Source organism: Equus asinus, chromosome 2 (assembly GCF_041296235.1).
Source record: "Equus asinus isolate D_3611 breed Donkey chromosome 2, EquAss-T2T_v2, whole genome shotgun sequence".
In the NCBI taxonomy this organism is placed as follows: domain Eukaryota; kingdom Metazoa; phylum Chordata; class Mammalia; order Perissodactyla; family Equidae; genus Equus; species Equus asinus.
The window spans coordinates 158,512,344-158,529,876 of NC_091791.1; the positions used below are offsets into that span (position 1 = coordinate 158,512,344).

At 39.7% G+C, this 17,533-nt stretch overlaps 1 protein-coding gene across 7 annotated transcripts in view; it reads right to left on the bottom strand.

The window, feature by feature from the left end:
• CDIN1 (CDAN1 interacting nuclease 1) overlaps window positions 1-15,087 on the bottom strand; it is a 208,426-nt gene extending 193,339 nt beyond the window's left edge. For 3 of the 7 annotated variants that reach the window (XM_070503710.1, XM_044765191.2, XM_044765192.2), the window contains exon 1: window positions 14,491-15,033. In XM_070503710.1, the coding sequence (XP_070359811.1) occupies window positions 14,491-14,951 (461 nt within the window). In that variant the 5' untranslated portion in view covers window positions 14,952-15,033. Of the gene's footprint in view, window positions 1-14,490 lie in introns of all 7 variants that reach the window. The other 4 variants (XM_014847317.3, XM_014847319.3, XM_044765196.2 and 1 more) reach the window with 4 other exon arrangements.
• Between the last annotated feature and the right edge of the window lie 2,446 nt (window positions 15,088-17,533).

Consider the following 17,533-nt stretch of genomic DNA (forward strand, 5'->3'; position numbering starts at 1 on the left):
TAATCTTATTGTCCACTTCTGTGTTAGTTGTATATTGTCTTATTATTTTATTACTGATACTTTAGATGTAGAAAAGAAATACAGCTGAACATCTGATAATTGGGTCTTCACAAAATTGTACTAAATCAAGTTGGAGTCAATTGGGTATCTAACTGTTGTTCTTCATTATATTTGTAGAAATGCTTTCTTTTCTTTTTCTATGGGAGTAACTACCAATTGAAGATGTAACACCTAAGCTTGAAGTTTCTCTGGAAATAATTTCTGACATGATAAATCCTCAGGTGCACCACGGGAATATTTCTAAATTCCTACAGAGACTGCAGAATCACTGTAATAGCCCTAAATTTAGCTAATTAATCTATTTTGAAAGGGATTAAATGGGACATGGGCACATGGGCTGTTTTTTCGTTTGTTTTGGAACCAAGCAGCATTTTCTTCAGGTCATTTCAGTAAAACGTCCTTTATGATATGTATCATAAAACCTACAACATACTAAGTACTGCTAAGGCTCAAGGCTGGAATCCTAGTCTCCACACTAACTATGGTGGGGAAAAAAATATGTATCCTCTCTTTGAACAAAAGAAAAAAAAGGGAGAAAGTCCGACACTCACAAAAATATTATAAGAATAAATGAGATACAGATGTAAGTATTTTGAGCCCTTCTCAGGAAAAAAGCTGTAAAAATCAGAATAAACTGGATTAAGAAAATTCTGGAAAAGACATGCCACAGGGTCATAACCTGTAATGCAAAAGTCTCAAACTGGTGATGGTATGCAGGTCACGGGGGCTTTAAGAAATGCCTTTGGAGACGGTGGGGAAGAATGGGGGGAGCCCAGGTTTGCAGCGTTTGCCAATTTCTGTGCTGTAAACACTCCCACTGCGGCTGATCTTAAGCTACCAATGTGAGGTCAGTTTGTCGAGTTGGGAGAAGATGCTTACGATCAGCTCTCCCAAGCTAGAAGAAGCTAGTTCCAGCACTCATTGGCTGTAGGCCAAACTCAGCCCACAGACTTGTTCTGTTTGGCCAGGAAACTGTGGGCCCATACAGTGTTTTCAAAAATTCAAACAAATTAACAACATCTAAAACTCAGGATACTCCTTCTAAAAACTCAGATCTGGAGCTGCTTTCTAGAGAACAGAAGAGCTGGCAGCACTGGGCCCACATCCCTGCGCAGCTGTCTATGGCTGGCACAAAGTTGTGGCTGCCTTGTTAGTGCACACAACTGTCCCCTCACCTTGCCACAATCCCAACCAGGCCAGCTTCATTCATTCACTCCTTGCTGCACCTGCCTGGCCCCTAGAGAGATGGGCGTCTGTGATTTCTGGTTAAAGAGCATGTGGGGAAGGGTTTTGCCTCCAGATGTGTAACTCTGGTCAAATCACCCGGTGGTACTCCTCCCCTGGTTTCTGCAGCTAGAACCTTAACCAATTTGACTAGATGATCTCAACTGCTATCTCAATCCAACACTCTATAAGTCATTGCATCTGAAAGAATGAGAGAGGTATGCAAGTCCCTCTGGAGGACCGTTTGTGATCTGCACACGAAGAGCTCCAAACACGCACGCCAAAGGGCAAATAAAAATTCAAAATGTTAGAAATTGAAGGTTAAATGTCTTTTTACGTCAATATGTATTTTCGTTGACCTCAGGAAATAAGAATCTGGATAATCCTAACTTCATCAGTTAAGAAACGATGTTTGGGGGTTGTCACATGTAGGCTGTGAGAGCCTGTGGGGTTTTTAATGCTATACAACAGAGTCTCTCTCATACTCCCAGTCCATTTACAATCTTAGCTAAATGGGGCTTGAAGTGCAAGTTAATTTCAAATTTTATTAGCTTTCCCTACCAATATTATCAGCAAAAACAAACAGCAGTGTAATATACCTTAAGCAAAAGATGGTATTAACTTGGGAGAATTGTAGACAGAAACAAAAAAGCTGAAAACAATAAATCACCAGTCTAATTTCATGTGTAATCGTAGGAAGGTGTATTTAAATGACACTTTAGTCTTTTTTTTTTTTTTTTTGGTGAGGAAGACTGGCCCTGAGTGAACACCTGTTGTCAATCTTCCTCTTTTTGCTTGAGGAAGATTGTCACTGAGCTAACATCTGTGCCAATCTTCCTCCATTCTGTATGTGGGACGCCACTACAGCATGGCTTGATGAGCAGTGTGTAGATCCACACCTGGGATCTGAACCCGTGAACCCTGGGCTGCTGAAGTGGGACGTGTTAGTGTCCCACATCCCATCCACAAAGAAGGCCATCTACAAAAAGCCTATTGCCCCACAAGTCTTAGACACTGCCTCATAAGTTATGGAACCTTAGGAGGCTAAGGTATGGCCCAGGCATGAGTGACAAACCAGGGAGGTTTCACCCTGCATTTCTATTCATCCTAAAGCTGTAGTTGGGTCCCACAGCATTCCTTGATTAAACACACCCAGTTCTGACTATTGAGAGTGATCACAAATATTCATGACAAACAGTTATTCATAAACTTGCTGAGTGTAAATCTGAATCACACCGTGAGGCTGATTTGGGGAGCAGCAAGTCAATTAGCTGATAAGTGAGCTTAACCAAACAGCTGCAGTGCAAAGCCTATGGACCTTGCCATCCTATATACTGCTAGCCGCATATCTGGGGATTTTCATCAGCCCTAAGTGATAACCCTTGTAAATATCAAGGGTCCGCTATGCCTCCTATTTCCTAAAACAGGATAAATACAAGATCAGAGTTTATGTCTCATCCTTTCTTGGGCCTGGAGCAAAGGACAGGTCTTAACAATAACCAAAAAATTAAAATTAAATATATGAATTATGTTGGGGAGAGGTGGTGACAACACACCACATATTTTAAGTCTCCATCTTGTATATGACTACTGCTCCCAGGACAACCTCAGAAAAAGCCTGAGGGTCACATAGGTTGCCCCAAGTAGCAGGGGCCAGCATTCAGTCATGGAAAGACCCAGCACTTACTTATTTGACTGAACAACAGTTATCAAGAGACACGAAAGCACCTTACTTTTTCCTCTACTTGTATTGCTTTCTTTGTTTCAAAACATTTATCCCTGTGGGCTTGAAGTTATTTCTCTAAGTTTAACAGTTTTCAAACATTTTTAGCAGCTGAATCTCAATATTTAAAACACATAAAAGAAGTCGAGATATTTTAACATTTTACTTTGGATGGAAAATTGCAGAGCTCACAGTTATCTCAGTGAAACTTCCGGCACTTATGAGGTCACAGTTTCAACACCACACTAGGCTAAAAAACACAAAACAAATAACTTTATTCACTATCCTGAAGCCAGAAGGAACAGAAAAGATCACCCCTCAGTCAAGAGAAAGCACTTGAAAAAGCTGACATTGTCAACGGGGTCACTAATCTTTGGCAAGAAGGAAGCTTTTGGTTATGAGGAAGAGTGATTAACTCTTGTTATCAAGATGTTATCGCGATGCTTCCTGAAAGGTAGGGATGGAAAGGGACAGGAGAGAAAAGTAGAGGCAGGTATTAGTCCCCCACAGTGGCCAGGAAACGGCTGGATTCATGACCAGCCATGCGCCATCTTTAATACATGAGGCACAGATTGCTCCACGCTGGTTTCCAAACCATGAACCAAACCATCCCGGATCCAGCTGTCTGTTCTGCTCATTATCTAGAAAGGGAGACTTGTCATTCAGTCAGGAGCTGCTCCCCAGCGCCTTTACTGTGTTCCCTGTACATTGGCTCACTGCGTAAGCAATCGACAGTAGAAATGAAGAAAGAGAAAAAGATACCTGGAATCAAACATTTGAAAACATTTCCTTCAAGAAAAAGACAATTGAAAATAAAATAAAATAAAGGAAAATTTATTCTTTACAAATCTCCCAGCTGATTTTCATATGAGTATATGAATTTTATACATTAAGGTCACTTTTCATTCTAACTATGTGTGTACTTGTAGATTGGTTGTTTTGTTTTTAAGGAAAATTCAACCAATACGGCAAAAAGGCACAAAATGTGTAATAAAAACATAATGGTAAATTCAGTCAACATTTGTTGAAAGTCAAATAATAAAAACTTACTACTCTATGCTTCTATTGAACATTTTCTCCTAGGGAAATGCATAATTCCTCTTTATTGTACCAGTAAACATTCTGGTATGGGTTATCACTTAGCAGACTCTAGAAATATGGACTTAAAGATGAAGTCAATAAACTAATAACATGAAAATTTCCCCTTCAGACTAATAGGACACCGAGTCAGCATGTGAGTTCTTCTCAGGAAAACATTATCTGAGGTTTTCTTCAAATACTCCTTTGTAGGAATTCAAGCTCATTTCATGTTTGCAACTACACAAAACCAACGGAGTACAAATATCTGATAAAAGCTAAGCCCTTCTTTCAGAAACCAAAGGGGCCACAGACTTAACAAAATAACCTCCTAGAAGAGGCTTTAAAGCTAGGCTCCAACGCAGCAACAAAATAAAAACCTGACATCTTATGGAACAAAAAAATCATACTTTAAAAGATGACTAAAAGAAATAATCATATTCTTCTCTCAGACCAATTTGTAGACCAAATTATATTCCAATTTGCAATAATGATCAATACAGAAATACTCCTAGATATATTTCCTGAGTATATGATATTATTTTTGAAGGTCATGTAAATTAATTCTATTTCTCTCGCAAAACCACTAAAAGAATTTCCAGTTCAATAAAAGACTTTTTCTCCATTTATGTGCTAGTCTCACTCATTATTCTGGAACTCAGGTCCACCACAACATTATTAGAAATATAGAATATTGACCACAAACTGAGAATCAACTCTCAATTCAATTGAGAGAACAAAGCTAATAAGAATAATCTTCTAATTAAGTAAACCAAGCCCTACACTATTAATTATATACTGCAATGTGCTGCTATAATTCTTAAAAATCAGCGAATAAAGGTTAAAAAGTTTTTTAAAAAGGACATTATATGTTACTTTGAAAGATTTAAGACATGTTTCTGATATCCGGGCCATAATCATCTAATGATCAAATCTATGTGTTCACAGCCATACAATCAACTGGTCCATATAAACATTTTTCTTTTCTGCAAATCTAGGGGCCTTTATTTTAAAGCAAAATTTTGTTTTATGTGTTTCAAAAGGTTACTATTTAGACATTTCTTCTACTGTAGGCCATTTATCAAATTCTAATAATTGCAATAGTCATATTCACCATCCATTTAACACTCACCAGGACCACCAAACTATGCTACTGGTTTACATGCCTTATCTCACCTAATCCTCACCACAGTCTTAGGGAATGGAACTGTGAGAGGAAGCAGAGTGAGAGCAAGACTAAGACTGAAGCCAGACTCTCCTGGGTTTGAATCCTGCTTCTTCCACTTCCTCGCTGGAGTGTTTCATTCCTCCTTTTATAGATGAGGCAATGCGATTCAGACACAAAGACGCAGAGCCAAGTCATTGTCCAAGAACAAATTTTACAGGAAGCAAAAACAATGGAACACAAGATGCCCTACAGGAAAAGCAGACTGCTTAAGATGCATCCTTGGGTAGATCGGGAGGGGGTTGGTGAGACATTATTTTAAAAAGGACAACTGCAGCCAATGGCAGCATTAAATTAAACCAAACCACCCTAAATAAATGTAAAAGCTTGCCCGGTCAGACAAGGTATTCGAAAAAATGCTGCTAAGACTGATGTCAAAGAGCATAATACCATGTCTGATGGGGCTAGGGAAACGAGAAAAAATAAACAAATGGGACTACATCAAACTAAAAAACTTCTGCACAGCAAAGGAAACCATCAACAAAACGAAAAGACAACCTAACAATTGGGAGAAGACATTTGCAAACCATATAACTGATACGGGGTTAATATCCAAAATATACAAAGAACTCATACATCTCAACAACAAAAAAACTGACAACACAATTAAAAACTGGGCAAAAGATCTGAACAGACTTTTCTTCAAAGAAGATATACAGATGGCCAACAGACACATGAAAGATGTTCAACATCATTAACTATCAGGGAAATGCAAACCAAAACTACAATGAGGTATCACCTCACTCCGGTCAGAATGGCTACAGTCAACAAGACAGGAAACAACAAGTGTTAGACAGGATATGGAGAAAAGGGAACCCTCATATACTGCTGGTGGGAGTGCAAACTGGTGCAGCCACTATGGAAAACAGTATGGAGATTCCTCAGAAAATTAAGAATAGATCTACCAAATGATCCAGCTATTCCACTGCTGGGTATTTATCCAAAGAACTTGAAAACACAAATGCATAAAGATACTTACACCCCTATGTTCATCGCAGCATTATTCACAATAGCTAAGACTTGGAAGCAACCTAGGTGCCCATCAAGGGACAAATGGATAAAGAAGATGTGGTACATATACACGATGGAATACGAACAGCCATAAGAAATGATGAAATCCAGCCGTTTGTGACAACATGGATGGACCCTGGGGGTATTATGCTAAGTGACATAAGTCAGAGGGAGAAAGTCAAATACTGTATGATCTTATTCATGAGTAGAAGATAAACACAATAACAAACAAACATATAGCAACAGAGATTGGACTGGTGGTTACCAGAAGGGAAGGGGTGATGGGGAGGGCAAAAGGGGTGATTAAGCACATTGTGTGGTGATGGATTGTAATTAGTCTTTGCGTCGCGAACATGATGTAATCTATACAGAATTCGAAATACATTATGATGTACAGCTGAAATTTACATAATGTTATAAACCAATGTTACTGCAAAAATAAATATTTTAAAAAATAAACAAATAAATAAAACCTATAAAAGTGAAGTAAAATTGTGCTTGTCCCAAACAAGTCCCTTGATTACTCCACTCCTAACCAAACTAGACTCCTAGGTCCACTACCAAGAACCACTAAGTTCAACACGGGCAAACACACAGTAAAGCAGCCTTAACTCCAGTTCTCCGGTAGAGATAGGTGAAGATTTCAAGAAAATGAACCACGTATATTGGCTTAAGCACAGGGAGCCGAGCCAAACAAGTTTTTAACTACTCCTGCTGAGATTTCTCTAGAAACAGCCTCTTATGAGTGAATGGGTGCCTGTGTTGTGATCCAAGAGCAGGAAAACAGTAGATTTTGTGAGCCAAGACAGAAACTCACGCTTAGAAACATGGAGGGCACCATCAGAAAAACCTGAGCCAGGATCCTTAAGGGCAAAGATATAGCAATGGGATAAAGACACTTATTTAGAGATTTATTTTATCAAGAGCTTGATTTATGACTCATTAGTATAGGCATAAATAGCAACCAAGTAACTAATGCACGGCAAGGGAACTCAGGGAAAAATTAAACTTGTGCCAAAGGGCTTAGTTTACCAGCCAAAGAATTTCCAATAGAGGTATATCTCCTCTAAGAATCCCACTTAAGTACCCATATCTGAACGAACTGTTCAACAAATCCTTTGGTTTCTAACCTTCTATGACTCTAATAATTTATAACTATTGGACGTGTCCTCAACTCTTTCCACAGACTACAAGCTATTCAAAATTAATTACTAAATGATTCTCTTTTCTAAAAAATACCCAAACAGTGCCACAAACACAGTGAGCATACAGTGAATTATTACAGACCAAATGCAGTAAATGGTGGATAAACTGCAAGTACAGTGAAAATCATGGGCTGACTAAGGATGGGCTGTTTCACATAAAATGATGGTAGTGGATGATATTGGTTAAAAGAGTATTCCAGTGAGAGAAAGAGAAAATTACCACTAGGTGAATAGCAGTAATAACTGTTTCAAGCAAGAACCATTGGTGGATGCTAAAAATCAGTGGGAAAAAGCGTGACAAGAAACAAGATACTTGCAGAGTCTCAAAAGATATCCCCACAAGGTACTTTTTAGAAAGAGAACAGCTGTAACTTTACAATGGAGAAACTTGACAGACACCACATCCTAACTAAAAGGACTAAGGTTAATTTCAGCAGTAATAAGGCACATGAAGTCATGTGCCCGCTGATATGATGCACTGAGAAGGGCACAACATCAGTTCTCGGGTATTCTTGCCAAAAATTTTTACCCTCAATCTAATCATGAGAAAACATCAAATACAAATTCAGGGACATTCTACAAAATAACTGTACTCTTCAAAACTGTCAAGATCATGAAAGACAAAAAAATAGTAAGAAACTGCTGCAGATTAGAGGAGACCAAGAAGACATGACAACTAAATCTAATGTGTGATCCCAGGATATAAAAGGGACATCAGGGGCCAGCCCAGTGGCGCAGCAGTTAAGTTTGCACACTTCGCTTCAGTGGCCCGGAGTTCAGATCCCAGGCGCAGACATGGCACCGCTAATCAAGCCGTGCTGTGGCAGGTGTCCCACATATAAAGCAGAGGAAGATGGGCACAGATGTTAGCTCAGGGCCAGTCTTCCTCAGCAAAAAGAGGAGGACTGGCAGTGGATGTTTGCGTAGGGATAATCTTCCTCCAAAAATAAATAAATGAATATGATTAAAAAAATAAAAGGGACATGAGATCCTGGAATAGAACAAGCACATTAGTGAAAAAAGATGCAAAGTTCAAAAAAAGTCTGTACATTAATTAACTGTATTGCATTAAAATTGACTTCCTGATTTTGATAACTGTACTGTGGTTATGTAAGATGTTAACATTAGGAGAAACTGGGTGAAGGGAATATAAGAATTCTGCAAATTTTCTGTGGCATAAAATTATTTCAAAATAAGATACATATCTTTATAATATGTATAAAGAAAGAGTGATATATGATGATACATATGTAGTGTTTGGGCAAGAAAATATAATGTAAACTATATCTGATAAGTAATAGCTGACTGGGTTGGGGCCTTCTACCTGAATAAGAAGGTTCAGCAAATAAGCTGGGAGATATAATCAATGAATGTATCCTTCTTGGCAAGTACTTAAATACAATATGTCCTATGTTCTTGGGACCAAAAGGCCCATTACTGTAAAACTGCAGAAAATAAAAGAATAAAATGAGGGTGAATTTTGGAGTTGTAAAGTATTAGACATCACAAAGTTCTACCCCTTCATTTTATTTTATTTAGTTGTTTTTTTTGGTGAGGAAGACTGGCCCTGAGCTAACATCTGCTGTCAATCTTCTTTTTGCTTGAGGAAGACTGTCGCTGAGCTAACATCTGTGGCAATCTTCCTCTATTTTGTATGTGGGATGCCACCACAGCATGACTTGATGAGTGGTGTGTAGGTCCGCAGCCAGGATCTGAACCTGCCAACTACAGGCCGCCAAAGTCAAGTGCATGAATTTAACTGCTACACCACCTGGCCAGACCCAACCCCTTCATTTTAAATTGGAGGATTCTGCGACCAGAGTGGTTGAAGGGGACTGCCAAGCTTCAACATAGTGACTTTGAAAGACATAAATTTGTAATTTGAGTGAAAACAAAGAAGCCATGGAGGAATGAGGCTATCAAGTGAAAGCTAGAGTGTAAAAAACAATTTGGGGGAAAAAAAATAAGCTACATCTTTACCTCTGAGCATATACTAAAACAAATTTAAGATAGAAAGATTAAAGAATTAAGAATAAGAAGGAAAGCCATAAAGAGCCTAGAAGAAAATTTAGGTGAAAGATTTATTTTTCATATCTTAGGATAGGACAGGACTTCCTCAGCATAAAAATAAAAATGTTAAAAAGCATGAATTTAAAGTTAAGCACATCAAAAATGGAAAAATATTCAAAAGCAAACAACTGGGAATATATCTGACATATAAAGGATCAACATCCTTAACATAGGCAGATCAATAAACAATAACAAATCACTAAACAATAACAGCAAAAACTTTCATAGAAAATTAGGCAAAGGACACTAAGCAGGTAATTCAAGAAGAAGAATGTTAACTGGTCAATAAACTTTTGGGAAACTGTACAACGTATTTCAATAAGAAAATCTTTTTGATCTAGCACATTAAAGATTAAACAATGACTCTGCTCAGTGCTGGCAAAAATTGCCGAGGTGGATACTCCCATGCCCTGTTGGTAAGACAATTAGTACAATCTTTCTCATAGTAGTTTGTCAACACACATCAAAATCCTTCAAACATAAATATCCTTTGATTTGAAATAGCTAGTGGTTGTCAAAGTGTGGTCAATGGGCTCCTGGAGTCCCTGAGACCCTCTCAGGGATCTACAAGGTCAAAATGATTTTTATAGAAATACTAAGATGTGATTGGCCTTTTCCCGTGTGTGACATTTGCACTGGTGGTGCAAAGACAATGGCAGTAAAATTGCCAGCTCCTGAGGACAAATCAAAGCCAGGCACAACAGTCCTGGGGTCACTGTATTCTTCACCATCACACACTTGCAGGAAACAAAAAAAGCCAGTTTCATATAAGAATATGTTAAGATTCACTTATTAATTTTATTAAATCTCAACCTTTGAATCACATCGTTTTAACATTCTATATGACAAAATAAGAAGTAAACACAAAGCACAGCCACTGCGTATCCAAGTGCGATGGCTCTCTCAAGGGAGAACACGTGTATGATTGTTTGAAAGCTGAACTAGCCTCTCTTCCCATGGAACACCATTTTTACTCGAACTATGGACAAAGTACGATTATCCAGATTTAGGTATCTGGCAGACATTTTCTCAAAAATAAACAAGATGAGCCTGTCACTTCAAGGAAAACAACTGATAATATTTCTTGCCAATGATAAAATTTGAGCTTTCAAGGGAAAATTCAAATATTGGAAAACTCCGTCTCCGTCACCATAAGCTTGACAGCTTCAAATCTTACAAACTTTTCAGATGGGAATCAGCAGGGATATTAACAATTGTGATTTTTTTGATTCTATGTAACGAAAGGTGACAACATTAGGAAGATCTGGGTAATTCACAACCAACATTTTGCCAACGAAGAACGCATGATGATGAAACTCATGCATGGGTAAAAGATCCACTCAAAGTTAAGATAGGCCAATGGATTGTAACATAACAGAATGTGAAAAGGTCTATGATAGAGTTTCACATTCCACATTGCAATTAACCTTTAAGAAAATATCACTTGTTGGGTTTCATGTAGTGGGAAAAAATCCACAATTATCTGAAAAGCCTATTAAATTACTCTTATCTTTTCCAAATACATATTTGTCTGAAGCCAGAGTTTCTTCATATTCTTTAATCAAAACAACTTATGATAGAGGCTGGCCTAGTGGTGCAGTGGTTAAGTTCATGTGCTCCGCAGTGGTGGCCTGGGTTCACAGGTTCGAATCCCAGGTGCAGACCTACACATGGCTCATCCAGCCATGCTGTGGCAGCATCCCACATACAAAATAGATGAAGACTGCCACAGAAGTTAACTCAGGGACAATCTTCCTCAAGCAAAACGAGGAGGATGGGCAACAGATGTTAGCTCAGGGCCAATCTTCCTCACCAAAAAACAAAACAAAAACAAAAACCACAAAACCAACTTATGATAACTTGAATGCAGCAGATATGTGTTCCTTCTATTAAGACAGGCATTAAAGAGATTTGTAAAAGTATAAATGCCATTTCCTCACTACTGTTTTGAAATGATGGTGATTAATCATGAAAGTGTTATGTTAACATGTAATGAGTTTATTATTGTTATTTTTAAAGAAATATGTAATTTTTTTAAATTTCTCAGTTTTAATTTATACTTTTGTAAAAATCAACAGATATAAACTACATAAACAAAAGTTCTTTGGAGTCCTCAATACTTTTTTTTTTTTTAAAGATCGGCATCTGTTGCCAATCTTGTTTTTTTTTTTCTTCTTCTTCTTCTTCTCCCCAAAGCCCCCCAGTACATAGTTGTATATTCTAGTTGTAGGTCCTCCTAGTTTCTCTATGTGGGACGCCACCTCAGCATGGCTTGATGAGTGGTGCTAGGTCTGCGCCCAGAATCTGAACCAGCAAAACCCTGGGCCACCGAAGGGGAGTGCCCGAACTTAACCACTCGGCCACCAGGCCAGCCCCACTCAATAGTTTTTAGAATGTAAAAAGATCTGGAGACCAAAAGTTTGAAAACTGCTTACATGGTCATTCCCAACTCTGGAAATCTAAAGTAAGAAAATAAGCAGACTTGACATGATCTATGTACAAAAATAATTATCAGAAAACTAGAAAAACAAAACTTTTGATATCCAACAACAAGGAAATGGATGGTACTGTAGAATGTGATGTTATTGGTTATTTCAAACAAACTGTGAAGCATTTTTGAAAATGAGGAATGCTCACAATATGTTAAGTGAGAAAAGCAAGATCTACAACTATATTAGCAGACAGTACTGCACTGAAAAAAAGACTGGAAGAAAAAATATAAAATATTAATAAAAATTTTCTGGGCTATAGGAGTATAAATAATTTTTATTTTCTTTACTGAGTATGTACTACTTTTAAAATCAGGAAAATAACATCTTTTAGCAACTTTTAAGAACATTTCAGCACTTTGATTTTTTTTAGAACTCAATGTATGCGAATGCCACCAAGACATAATTGCCGCTTTATTATTATTAATATTAAAGCTAATCAAGGCAGCTTAGCGTAGAACTCTGAACTCTGAGTCAAGAAACCTGTATTCTAGACACTATTTGGCCATTAAACACCTCTGGGCTTTCTGACAAGTCACTTAACCTCTTTGAACCACGAGAAATTATCTACGAGGTCCTTACCCGATCGACTCTGAGGTAAAATGAACTATCAAATCTAAAGGTCCTTTGCAACAATCATCTAAAGCAAAACAGTGCTATAATGAAAACTGTGAAGTCGACTCCAAAACCACACTATTTACAGAGTCCCCACTCATTCCTAAATGGCTCTTTAATTCCTTCTTTTGCAGCTAAGTTGTGCAGCCTCTCTAAATAAAGTTTCCAGTGGAAGAACAGTTAGTTATTCCCTGAATGGTGTTTGGGAGAAGTAAAAAATATTTGAGCATATCATGAATAAGAAAAAGAAAAGCATAAGAGAATAAGCAAGACAGCATGGTGCCACCAAAGGAAGGGAGGCCTTCAGCAAAGTACGGGGAGGTTACCTCTCATGGAGAGGACAAGGTGATTGCCGCGGAAAAGAAGGAAAGTGAAAGAATGAGAGAAAGAAGAGGGCGAGGGAGAGGAAAAGAAAGAGAAGCAAAATACAGTGGCAATATAAGTGCACAACAAAAGCAGAATATCTAAATGTATCTAATGTATCCATCTTGAAACTGCCCAGAAAAATCTACCTATCCCCTAGGCTGACCAGCCTTCACCCATTTCACTGTTCACTGGCAGAGTTGCTAAGAGTTAACGACAGAAAATTAAATTCTAATTTGTCAATTTTTTTCCTTGTTAGCAAGTCTGATAAAAATCTTAAAGACTATAAAGGGATAAATGTTGCCCTAAATTAAATCTGGAAAATATAGAAAGAGATCCCTTTATTTTACAGATTAGGAAAACTGAGTCCTTCAAAAAATTGTGTCAAAAGACCTTCAACTTATGCTTCAATTTGTACTTTATTAATACCAATTATCCAACAACTTCTCTTTCCTCAAGGAAACACGTCTGTGGGGATGTCTGTTCAAGGGTTTACATACCAAGGACAGGGAAGCGCTCCATTAGGGGCTAATTGTGCTTAGAGCCACAAAACAAAATGGGACAAGTTTGGATTTGGTTTTGAATTAGAAGAAAAGTAAACATTCCACACTTTTAACAGGGCAAAAGTACAACCACCTGGTTGTCCTGGACTGGCTCTTCCGTGCAAGGTCTGGGCCTCAGTTTGCCCATCTTTAAAATGAGGAAATCGGTAGTATATCATTCCTAAAGTCCTTTCTCAGAAAGTTGGATAATCCTAAAATCACTGAAAAAAAGACATGTTCGGGGGAGGAAGGAAGTATGAAATATACCTGGAATGTGTATACACATGGCTGTTTAAATGGCCAATCTTGACCCAAGAGCGGAATCCCTAAGGCACGAAGTCTCTCTGAAGGGACTGACAACCCCTGAGGTCACTTAACCGCACTGGAGAGCCACAGTCAACAGCAGAGAGCACAGTCAACGTCAGGCCTGTGCTCCCTTGTTTGTTGCCAGCGCCCAATTGAAAAGGATCTTCTATTTCCTCTTTCTGAATCTACATTTTATATTTTCACTTTGAGAGGGCCCTGCCACCTATCATTCATTCCTCATATCTGTCAATTACCTACTAGACATTTATGGAGCACCTACCATGTGCACCCATCACCTACCATACCAAGTTTTCAATAACATACCAAGTTTTCAATAAACATTTGTTGGCTTGAATTTTAATTGCAAGGCCTTGGGAGCCGCTGAGGATTCATCCGCTAAGAGTCTCCTGTGGCAGGCAGGTGAAATAAGAAATCTTTTCACCATCCTTGAGCTCCTAACACCTGACACGCAAGTGTTCCTCCCCACTCGTGTGACACGTGGTTCCTAAGCGCTGGCCGGGCTGCCTAGGCACAGCTGCTGCAGGCAAAGAGCTGTGAGAGGGGAGAGACGGGCACTTACCTGGGGAACCTCTGCTTCAGCTTCCTCAGGCTCTGCCTGGTAGGCGGCACAGACACTAGGCACTGGGCTATCTCGTCGTACTGGGCTTTGGTCAGTATCATGTTGGGCCAGGGACTGGGAGGTGGCGGGGACAAGAAAAAAACACCCTGGGCTCGAGCAGCCTTGGTATTGGGAGACGAGGGGTGGGCACCCAGCGGCACAGCGCTGCGGCCTCGTCTTCCTTGGCTTGCCCCTTTACCCCCTGCACCCCCAGCTGCCCAGCTGGGGCTTCCCCGGCAGCTCGGTGGCGGGGAAGCAGCGGTAGACCGGATCGCCCGGCCTCGGGTTTCTGAGCAGCCGCAGTGGGCCCGGCCGAAGGCAACTAGCCGCCATGTCAGATACGGGCAACCAACCAGGAAGTAGCTGCAGAGGTGGCGTCTAAATCTCAGCCGGCAGGTATCCTGCCAGCGACCACCTGACATCAACCTAGGATGCTCCTGGAGTTCAAGCCAGTGAGTCCTGGCGCACAGACCAGGCGTCAGGGAATACGGGTGCCCCGCGATCCTTAAGCCTGGCCCCGGAAAGCCACAGCCAGGGCGCGCGATATGAATACGCTTCCATACGCTTCCAAACGCGCCAGTTTTAGCGCAGCTCCAAACCGAGACTGGCCTACAAAGAAAGCACATCTTCACTAAAGTCTCTCAGCTTTCTACGAGTATGAGTCGAGCAGTAAAACCCCCTAGGATCGCTGTAGACATACAGCTTGGCTAGTGTTGAGGGCAGTCCGACAATGTCTGCAGCTCGCTTGGGAGGCACTTCTGATCCTGTTAGGAAACAGAGTAGAAAACACAGCCAACATCATCAAACAGCCCACAGAAAAGAATATCACTCTCACTCCCCACAGTTATGTGCTCCAGGACTGAAGTCACGTCTTCTTCATCTTTGTGTCCCCAGCTCTTAGAAGATAGTAGGCGCTCAATAACTGTTTGGAGAAATTAGTCAGCGAACGAATCTGTTTTCTGTAAGTGCTGTGAGCGGATCTCAGCTCTCCTGAGGCAATTTATTAGTACATGAGCCCCTCCTTTAATCCCGTTTTAAAAATCTGTTCTGTTCTTGGAAGGCCAGGTGTTGCTGTTTTTTGTTCAAATTTTAACATTTTAAGCAAATGAAAGAAATGTGTTTAGATTTTAAAGAATGTATAAGTGGTTAAACTTTTTTTTATCTGCAGTAAGGCCTGGGTTGGAAGTTCAGCTTAGATATGCCTCCTTGGATAAATTCCTTAATCCATCTAAACCTCAGTTCCCGTGTCTGTAAAACCGATTTTTAATTCATGGGGTTACTGAATTACTGGTTACTAAGACTAAATAGGATAGTACAAGGAATGGATTCCTTAGCCCAGTGTCCTGCAGATAGTCTAGGATAAATAGCCTGTATAACACTACTTGATAATAATAGGTCACATGCACATGGCGTTCACCAGATACTGTTCACTCCCCACACACTGAACTCATTTAATCCTCATAACTTCCTCTGAGGCAGGTACTATAGCCACTTTCCTCCTCTTCCTCCTCCCTTTTGTACAGGGTGAATAAACTGAGGCATAAAAAGGTTAAGTCACTTCCCAGAGGTCATGAGAACAAGTAAGCAGCAGGGGTAGAGTTTAAACTCCTGAAATTTGGTTCCAGGGCCTGTGTTCTTGCCAACTCTCAGGAATGCTTAATTACTACATGCAAAAGTCACACTCTCTGAGGTCAAAGGTTAAGGATTTTTTTGGAAAGAAAACAATCTACATTTCAAAAAAATTTTTAGTCCAGGTCTTAAAAAAGCTTCACCACTTTATATTCCCAGGCATCTCAAAGTCCAGTTTCAACAGTGGATCCTGAATTTAGCAACCGTAGGGTTTTTTTGAATATTTACATCAGAATGTTTTCTTCCCATATGCTTTGCATCTAGCTCTGGTTGTGTGACATTAGTACATAACTATTTATTTATGGCAGCGTGGCCTGGAGTTGCCACCTGGCTAGTTTGTTGCTGACCCTGCCATGACTTTTACATGAAAGCTAGCTGACAATAAGCAGACACCACTTGATCCCCCATTCCTTTCTCCCTCCCCACTTCAGTCTGTCCAATTCACAGCCAACAGATTTTTATAGAAAACATCAGTTCAAGGATGTTTGCACTAGTTATTTTTTATAGTATCTCTTCTCTCTGGCTCTTCTCCTGCATTCACCCTTACAACCCTTAAGGAAAAGGCCAGGTTTGTTTTTCTGTTTTTATTTTTAACATGCTGGCAGTTTATAGTTTTGACCCAAATCCAGTAGATTGTTTAGAGTTAGTGCCAGGGGAAAAGCACAGTTTTTGTTGCTGTTTTCATTGGCAGTGACAGTCGTGTTGTTCATTAAGCACAAAATAGAAGTAAAGCAGAAATGTGTTGTTTTTGATACTGTTTAGGTGCTTTTTGTTTTCTTTTAATGTGAAATGCTTGGAGTAAATCAATTATTCCTTTGAGGCACCCTTTCACCCTCCCTTACCCCCTCTCCTCCCCCATCTCTTGCATCACACTCCAGGCCCCTCATCTGCTATTACTCCTGCTAAAGGTGCCTTTCCATGCCTGAAGTTCCCCGACGATTTCTAGTCAGTCAGTCAGTAATACCAACCATTTCCCCATTAAGTGAAGTAGGGTCATGAAATGAAAACAGTGCTAAAATGAAGCCTAAAGAATTGGCTACCTGTTTAAAATCAGCCATCAATTGTGTGGCCTTGAGCAAGTGACAACCTCTCTGATCCTGAATGTCCTCAGTGTAACACCAAGAAATGAAACTTTATGGTTCTGATAAGGAGAAAGAATCCACAAATAGGGAAAAATGTGTCGGAAATTGTAGCCAGAAAATGAGTCAAAGTGGGGACTAGAGCAGCTCCCTGGAAGCACCTACAGTCCTGAGAGACGAGCTGGAGTGAATCGCCTGACCAGATTTCTTTCTGCCCGTTCCTGGACGAAGCGAATGATGAACAATTTTAAAAGAGCACAGGCTTTGGCAGGGAGGCATCTGAAGGTCATTTCAAG